The sequence below is a fragment of the Gigantopelta aegis genome, chromosome 6 (genome assembly GCF_016097555.1).
Source record: "Gigantopelta aegis isolate Gae_Host chromosome 6, Gae_host_genome, whole genome shotgun sequence".
Lineage (NCBI taxonomy): Eukaryota > Metazoa > Mollusca > Gastropoda > Neomphalida > Peltospiridae > Gigantopelta > Gigantopelta aegis.
This window is the reverse complement of record NC_054704.1, coordinates 11326488-11336347: the sequence shown is the minus strand read 5'-3', so window position 1 is coordinate 11336347 and position 9860 is coordinate 11326488. Positions and strand designations below refer to the sequence as shown.

Sequence of the window (9860 nt, the reverse complement as noted above, 5' to 3'; positions counted from 1 at the left end):
CATGTCTCTATATCCTCTATTTATTATAAACAACAGTCCAGACGTACTTGAACCTCATACATTCTGTTCCATGAGAACTAATTTATGCAACTTACTCTCGGATACGCACATGCGTACAGAGGACGCATACGTGTAATTTACTCAAGCCATTTGCATACAAAGTGACTGATGCGGATTACGCATTACGTTTGTACGCATGCGAATTATGGAATAATGGAAAACACTGTTAAGACAGAGGGAGAGGGAGAGGGAGAGGGAGAGGGAGAGAGAGAGAGAGAGAGAGAGAGAGAGAGAGAGAGAGAGAGAGAGAGAGAGAGAGCGAGAGAGCGAGCCAGCCTACCCTCAAAACCCATATTCATGTAATACCCCCGAAAAACATCCCCCGCAAGAAACCAACACAATTTCCAGTCAAACGCATTATTTGTCCAACTAAATCCAGTCAGTTTCCGCATTAAAAGTATATATGCACACTTTTGATTTCCTTTTTTTCAAAAAATCTATCTTTTATGTGAGTTTTCCAAAATGTTAAAACTAAAATCCACCCGCCCCCCCCCCCCACCCCCCCTCCTTTTTACCAGTCATCATTTGTTCTCTTTCTCTCTGAAGTGTTGGAGATCATAGCTTCAGGCAGTGTGTTACTTAAATTAGTTCTCATGCATGACGTTGTGGTTCGTATCCCAATAGCGAGTTTACATGGCTCATCGGAGTAAAAGTCACGAGGAATTTTTGCACGGGGAGGGGTTCTAGACTGATGAGCAACGTTTATAAGGGGGTAGAAACATGCTCCCCTAGAAAATGTATTGAACAAATAGAAACCTTCCCCCTGTACACGCGCCTGGGCACGCAGTCTCTCTCTCTCGTGCGCTCATGTCTTGGACAGATAAGGGAGGTTTTTAGCCAAGAGAAATGTGCTGTAACCTTAATTGTTACACCCTTTCTATATTTTATGAGACCCGTATTTGCGCGGTTTAGAATTAACCTGTAAAAAATCATGAGAGAAGATCTGTGCAATCTGCAACATTGTCCAATCCACGTTGATCTCGCGTTTGTATATCATGAGTCTTTCATAGCACTCATCAGCACACTTCATAAAAGCATATATTGTAACATGATTGACTCAAACAAGAAACAATAAACAGAAACAAATGATGAAAATATCAACAATTTATTATTTTTGTTTCCACATTTCCATTCCCAGAATTTAACAATGAGGTTCATCATGGCATCAACAGTCTATTTCTATACTTCCACATTATCTACAATAAAAAAAATGTCATATACTCACAATTCATAACAACCTCACAAATACAAGGTTAAAACACAAATAAATATAAACTCACCCCAACCCAGCTTACAAGCACAAATTAGAGAGCATACAAACAAGACCAAACCAAGATAGTATAGTGGTATATTATTAGTTCGGTAGTGGCCATGGGGTGGAAAGGGCAATGACCTCATGCTGCCTTCCCCACCTTTCATCATCTTCTTTGAAAATCCTAAATGTCATTCACACTGATTAGGTAAAGCAGTTTAGCCAGCCCATATGACTGGCATAATATCAATACAATGGTTTTCTAAGCACTCATACACAACAAAATGAACATTTCATTATTTATGCCTCTCAGGTAACACTTCCCACTGGCCTCAATGCTGTAGTAATTAAGTAATCAGACTTATGACAACTGGTAGCAACCCCTGCAATTGAGAAATGAATGAATATTTAAGGACACCCCAGCATGAAAAATACATCGGCTATTGGGTGTCAAACTATGGTAAATACAAAAAGTAATTGAGAAAATGTCTATGGCAAAAAACACATGCAGTGGAGGAAAATTGAATATAGTCCACAGCATAAAAAAAAGACCCTTGGGCCATTGCCAATTGCTGTGGGCAACTGCAGGGGTTGTGGTAGGCATTGGGTTTGCACCGCAGTATCGGCTCTCATGCACAGACGTTTTAACGCCTCAATGCAAGGTGTACGGTGTAAGGTCGCAGTACAGACTTCTCTCCCTCTAAGCATCATCTCCTGTCCTGGACAGCCAGCCCAGATAGCAGAAGTATGTGCCAAGGATAGCATGCTTGAACTTTACTTAAATATAAGTAAGAAAAAAAGAAGAAGAAAAAACAGAAATGTCATTGACAACACATGAACATTCTGTGCTACATATTAAAATGTATAAATCTGTCACTGTAATTGTGAAAATAATAAATACCAGTAATCATCTACCAGTAATGAATCCCTTTTGCTTCCCAATTTCTGTTCAAAGTTGGAAACAAATGTCAACAAATTCGTTTTTGAAAGTTTGGCTACTTGATGATCAAGTGTCCTGAAGCAGTACTGGCTAGATGCAGCACCTTTGCCATTCTGTTTAAAAGCAGCACCTCTGCCAGTCTGTTTAAAAGCAGCACCTTTGCCAGTCTGTTTAGCACAAATAAGAGGCATGTCTAGCAGAAAGTAACAGACAACAAATGGTCAGAAACATCAGATATCTACAAGCACCAACTCATGACACTTGCTGAGCTGAATTATGTTAACATGCTTATATACCACTAAGGTTTCAAGCATGTCTGTCCTGGGTCCCGTCCCTGGATAGCCATTTTTTAAAGGACAATTTAGAATATTACAACCGAATAAAAATGGGGAATTTTAATTAACGACACTTGCAATAAATCTAAATACCCATTTACATCTAAATTGCTATGGCTATGACCTATACACAGGGTGACTTTGCTAAGGTATCCTATGTGTAAAATGATGTCCAATTTGCTCAGTGCTAACCAGCAGCAATCCGACAAAGCTTTATAAACAAAGGAAAAGACTGTATTTACCATACCTACAAATGGTTACACTAATTTTTATATATTTGATTTGGTCTATATAAAATTTAGGTATAGATTCCCATAACATTGATTTTTTTTTTTTACATTCGAACTTCTTCTGAATGGGAGCAAATGTACAGTGTACATTTCAAGTGAGGTGATCTGTGCGACACTGCTTTTGGTAGGCCACAAGCCATCCTGCCTTTAAATATGGCTAAAAATAGAATACAGAGTTGTAAGTCTAATGCATCAGTTTAGTTCGACTGCTCATGTGTTACCTGGGTCTACATAATTTATAACCCGATTCAGCATCGCAAAACAATCCATGTGGCTGAAAGGATGGGATCACTGATGGATATCAAGTGCCGACACAAAATACATCTATCCATTGACTAATAAATAATTCAGCACATATTTGTCAGCAGTCAAAAGCAATGTATGAAGCACGCAGATATAAAATCAATACCACCACTCAGGACATCATGGTATAACAGAAATAATAAAAAGTAAAAAAAGTAAAAATAAACAATAAAATATGTAATTGTGTTTTAATTTTTAGACATCTGTCTGCTACTTAACATCATGAATTGATGTTAATTTTGCCTCCAATACAAATGCAGTCTTATTTTTTGCTTGATTCTTTCATTAAAAAAAATATGATTTAAATTTTTTTATCAAAATTAGGACTAGAAAACATTGAAGGATGATGGCAAAGGATATTTAAAGAACAATGTGTGGTCAATGTGAGAGTGCAAGAGAAAGGATCTGACTAAGGAACCAGAAGACGCTGAGTGAGAGAGGGAAGAGGAAACTACTTTAATGCCATGTGTTTCATCACAGATATAAGGAACATGTCATTTTAAAATCAAATATTACAATTTCAGTTATAGAAAAATAATGGCAAATCAAGCACTATTCAAAAAGGTTTCCCAATCCAAAATTATACAGCAAATGTGGAGCCTATCAAACAATCATTAACTAAAAATCTCAAAAAGGCAGAAATGCTAAAAACAAATAAATTAGCTTTTGAATGACTTCAAACATTGATCAGTGGGTTGATCATGTTTACAATGTAGCAACGTATTAATTCATGAAGCTGAAACTACATATTATTGTAAATGCCCATTCCTGTTGGCACCTCCATGAAGCAGTTACCTGTTCAGTGTTTCTGCCAGAAAGAAAATTTTGGGACATTATGGAATAAAATGTAATCACATTCAACAGAGGGTATTGGGGGCCTCCACCAAAAAGAAAATGGGTTAAGTTTAGGGTTAGGGTTAAGAAAATCATACAGTACTGATAAAGGTAATGAATTTTGATAAAAAGTTAACTTAAAAATAAAAATCAGCAAAAATATTTGGGTATAGCGCCATAGTCGTTTAACCCTCTGGCAGAAACCCTGCTGTCAATAGAGGCCATCTTGTAATTAGTCTCCAATATAATGAACCATTGTTTGACAGCCAAAAGCCAATATATGTTTTGTGCTGGGGCGTCATTAACCATTCATCCATCGATTCCAATACTGTATTACAGATTGACGTGTATTCAGCAGACACTTCGCCCTATTGACTTGTGTGGCTACAGTCAGGTTTGACTGGACAACAGTTAGCATGATTACTCGGTGTTCTCACTGGGTGAAAATTAAAGAAGGACGGCTGCGCGACACCCAAAACCCACCGTTACATTATGATAACTGTTATAATCTACTGAAGTTTTTTTTATCAGTTGTGTTTTCGTCCACAACACAGCTTGTTTCCTTTGATGTCCAGTGTGCAGACTGATAGGTGTTTTTCAGTGTGAAAAAAGTGGGCATTTTGGGTGCTGTAAAATACAATAGGATGCGGAAAAGTAAAGCGGGCACAAAAAAGTAAAGGGGGCAGCAAAACACAAAAGTGTGGCGTCAAAATGCAATAACGGAGAGGACCAGCCACTTTAATGCAGCAGTGAGAACACTGTTACTAGCAGACAACTCTGTTAATAACGCATATATACCTTTCATTTCAACTTATTTTCGTGCTTATATCCAGTTAAGGTTCAAGCACGCTATCTGGGCTGTCTGTCCAGGACAGTGAGTTAGTTGTTTGTGGTTAGTGAGAGAAGAGGGTATAGTGGTCTTAAACCTACCCATTGAGTTGTTAAAACTCACTCTGGGTGGGAGTAGGTGCCGAGCTACGATTTAACTATCAGCCTTATGTCTGATGGCTTAACCACGACACCACCGAGGCCAGTTCATATATACCAGTACATAGTTACTCACTGCAGCCACACTATTCAACATAAAAACAACCACCAAGCAAAATATAATATTTGACAACTTGACTGCCCAATTCTCAATATTATTCATACTTACAAAAGTTAATACAAAACAAATATTATCACAAGTGCATTTCTATTTATAAACTTGTCAACATTTACATTTCTTAATTTATCATCCAATTAACTTTGGATGACAACATTCTTATAATCATACATGTGTACTAAATAATACTCAACATGGCAGACAAATGTTCACAGATTTGTTCAGTGACAAATTTACAGTCCATATGAAATGTTACTTCCATCAATTGTTTATCAGACATATTCACAAAAATAGCTGAAACTGTGTCAGTAAATATGTAATATCCAAGAAAAATAGACAATTTAAAGTCCTACCTGGCCCCTGCACACTGTAATACAGGGGCGGAAACATTCTCGTGGGCTTTCCTCGATAACACAGCACACAATCACAAGTCTCTGTTAACATCTTAAAAATACCTTCTATAAGCATCTGTGATGATGTTTTCAAACTAATATATGTTTATCGTTTAAAACATTTTGTGATAGATTTTGTTGACAATTCGGTGCTATATTGTTTGTTGTTTTACAATGTGCTCTAGTGATTATCGTTAAACAAAACAAACTTTTAAAGTTTTATTTCATGTTTACCACAGCTCCATGCATTGTTCCCATGGTCCGACATGATATTCAGGGTTTTTTTGGTTTTGTTTTCCTGATATTTTATTGTTGGTATGTGACTCTTTCACAGCTGTTACCCTGTCTTTTATTGGTACGTTTATAATTTTTGTATAAATTATGTTGTTTTTAATGTTTGTTTCACAGCTAACTGTCGATGTGTTTTCATTTTAAAACAATATTATATTCAGCAATCAAAAACAGCAGTCTGGGATGAGTTTTTCATGCTGAGGTGTTGTAAAATGTTCTTTCATTCAGAGAAACCTGCCATGTTGGAAGTAGTACTGACCAGAAACGTTTTGGGTAAAGACCCGTTAATGGAATTAAGCATTTTAACATTTGGGGCCATTCAAATATTACGTAACACTCGAGGGGGCGGATGTAGATCCAAACATTTTACGGGGTAGGTGGATGTACTGAACAACGTTATGCAACACACTTTTGTTTAAATTACTAATTTTTTAATAGTTTTTTTCATAAATGCTCTGTCTTAGTGACAATGTTTTAACCTAGATGTATACATGTTATACCTATTGTATGATGTCAATATGATTCAATGGGATGGAGGGGGTCTCCAAGCATTACATAATATTTTAGGGGGTGTATGGTCTATCGTTATGGAGAGTGAGGGCGTCTAATTTTGTTAAAAATAACATTTATGAAATATTTGACTAGCCCCTTTGAATAAAGTTATTTTGTAAACAAAACAAAATAAAACATAAAATATAAGATATTATTGGTTATTTTCCTACAGAGATAGTTTGAGCTGCCCAGAGAATAAATTAGAAATCTGGATCCATGTGGAGTTTCTCTAAATCAAGGGGACTGGCTGGAAAAACTGAAGATTCTTGGCCAAAATCAGAGTCTTGACAGATCTTTGATCACAAAGCCACTTGCTTAGAAGTGATGCATCATGGACCATGAGCTGTGGCATAATGGCAATCGGCTGTGGCATCGAGCGAACTGAGCTGTGACATGATCTGTGTGAAGTGTGATCAAGAGAACTCATAAAATCTCAAACAGTTTCTTCAGCTCCACGATCAACATCCAGTCCTGTTTCTGCATGTTGTCACGGAAATAGTTTTTAACAGCGTCGATAGAGTCACGAGTTATCTGGAAATATAAAATAATACATCTAAAAATATTATCTAAACTTAGCATTCAAATGCTGATAGAGACACAAGTTATCTGAAAATGTAAAACAATACTTTAAATACATCTCAAAATATTATCTAAACTCAGATTTCAAAGGCTGTTAAAGGTTACCTGAAAATATAAAGCAATACATAGGGGAGAGTTGCCGGGATTGGACCAGTGCCTCAAATGGACCAGAACTGTATTTTCATTCAAATTGTGACAGTAGCGCCATCTAGTCAATATATTAATCTGTACACACACCGCTATTGACCTTGAACCAGTCGAGTCGAAAAAGGTAATATTTTTGGATTTATCAATAAAAGTAACATTTATGCATGTATCATCTAATACTATTCTTGGAAAAAACATCTATGGAGCAATATGAACATAGTTAGAAGTGTTAAATTAGGTCATAACGATACATAAAGGTTTGTTATTGTGAGTGATAAAACAAGTGCCAAGATGTTACGCATGTGTACATGTAGGTCAGCATCTATTTATAACTATGGTAAAACCACGATTGGACCAAATGAATTCCTGGGATTGGACCAGTTCCTCAATTGGACCATAATGTTTTGACCTGGTATTTTGGTGATCGTGCCACCGCCAAATATGATACCAGTTAATTTATGCATCAAAAATGAAATTTTAAGCACGTTTATGAGTAAAACAAACGTCAAAAAGGACCTTTCTGCGTGATCCAATCTAGGAATCGGTGGTCCAATCGAGGATTCTATTTTGATTCATGAGCGAATTATATTTTAATAAAGCTATTTCTTTCTTTTTTGCAAGTAGCCATAGTTCGTACTGTGTCTAATTATCCAAAAGAAGGAACTGATATTTTGCAAACCCAAGAGAGGGTCATGCCCAATTTTAGTTACTGTAGCAGATTCCACGATTGGACCACTTTCGTTTTAGCATTAAATTTTTTATTTGAACTCTTCATACTGTCCAGTTTGATTTTCTAGCAATGTTTTTTGACAATGTATGTGCTGGGTTCTGGTTTAATTGAAGGCATTTGATTTTTTTAAAAACTCCAAAGTGGTCCAATCGTGGTAGTAGAATCCACGATTGGACCATTTTGGATTTAAATTTGTTTTTAAAATTTACCTGGAATAATTAAACTTTCTACAAAATATGTTGCATCAATGCGTATTGTATGCCCCAACAACAATGAAGGAACTACTTTCCTGCTGATTGCTCTATTTGTCTAACTTGCACAACCTTTCTTTCTTAAGGGGTCCAATCCCGGCAACTCTCCCCTACATGTACATCTCAAAACAAACTCTAAACTCAGCATTCAAATGTTAGAAGTGTATTATAAAATATTGCAAGAATGCATTTGTTTCAAAACCCTTCTTAAAGGAGCATCATGCATCCAAACCCATATCTTGAGATTTGTTGTGAACACAAATCATTATTTATCTGTATACCCCAACAACTTAAAAATCCATTTTAGTATTTGTCCCAAAATATCAATAGTCTTTCCTGTTCATGAACACATTGTATTACCATTGTTTTGAAAGTGATTCACGTCATCACAACTGTCAAAACGTTTACTGAGCTCTGTCGTGTGTATGTCTAAATAAATTGTGAAACCTTCTTGGAAGTCATATAACTCATAAAAATGTAGTAAAAAGTAAGATTCTGGTGAGTGGCTATTTTCTAACAGTTCAATATCAAGTTTGTCACAACATCTCTTGGACTTTGCCATACAAGCTTAAACATGTTAATAGTTTTGTTATGCAGATTTCCTCCTAACATCTGACAAGAAAGACAAATGTCTCCAGTGTTGAGCAGTGAAACTCTTTAGCAATCATCTGTGAATGGTCTCAAATCAACGACAAACACCAGTGTCCATGTCAGTCTCTCAGACGATCAACAGCTTTACTTGTACAGAAGTATTTTATACCACATCATACAACAACAAAGTGTGTACTATATTTTATATCACATCATACAACAACAAAGTGAGTACTATATTTTATATCACATCATACAACAACAGAATGTGTACTATATTTTATACCACATCATACAACAACAAAGTGTGTACTATATTTTATATCACATCATACAACAACAAAGTGAGTACTATATTTTATATCACATCATACAACAACAGAATGTGTACTATATTTTATACCACATCATACAACAAAGTGTGTACTATATTTTACACCACATCACATAACAACAAAATGTATACTATATTTTAGCTCTAATTAAAACAGAATTCCATGGAATTACATGTCTCACAATCAACCCACCCACTGACCCAAACCCAAACCCATTCCTTCCTTCCACCCTTCCATCCATCCATCCATCCATCCATCCATCCATCCATCCACCCATGGATTGCATATGTACAGACATTACACACAAACACACACATTACATACATACAGAAATTACTGCTTAGCATACACATGTGATGATATAGCAGAATGCAGTGCGTGGGATCAAAGAACTATTTTTGCTTCCTGCGAATACTACACACATAAGTGAGCCAGGTTTGGATCTTGTGTTGGGATCTTGTGCGCCAGGATGCGTGTGAAGACGACATGTCACACACTGTGCCAGGTAATCTATTTCCACTCCATGTTACGCAATCTATACACCACATGTCTCAAGGCAGACCTTACTCTATGGAGGATAGGCCAACAATACATGAGTCTGCAGAGGCATCGCTACAGTAAGTCAGTTATTTATCAATACCTTCCATCTGTTGTTGGTGAGGAAAATATTTAAAAAAAAAAAAAAAAAAAAAATGCCTCTACCATCCATAAGCATGAACAGAAAAGTCTTCTTCCAACTACAGATTTATCCCATTTGTTATTTGAAAATTACTCTTAACTATATGTCAGAATTATAAAATGTTTGACATCCAATAGCCGATTATTAATAAACCAATGGATCGATCCCCAGTCGGTGCACCACAATTGGTATAT

The 9860-nt window shown here is 36.3% G+C and overlaps 1 protein-coding gene across 1 annotated transcript in view; it reads right to left on the bottom strand.

Moving 5' to 3' along the window:
- Positions 1-1149: 1149 nt before the first annotated feature.
- The window catches only part of LOC121376519 (eukaryotic translation initiation factor 5B-like), a 109436-nt gene continuing 100725 nt past the window's right edge, over positions 1150-9860 (bottom strand). Inside the window, exon 25 of the mRNA XM_041504413.1 lies at positions 1150-6885. Coding sequence (XP_041360347.1) covers positions 6778-6885 — 108 coding nt within the window. The 3' untranslated portion in view covers positions 1150-6777. The remainder of the gene's footprint in view (positions 6886-9860) is intronic.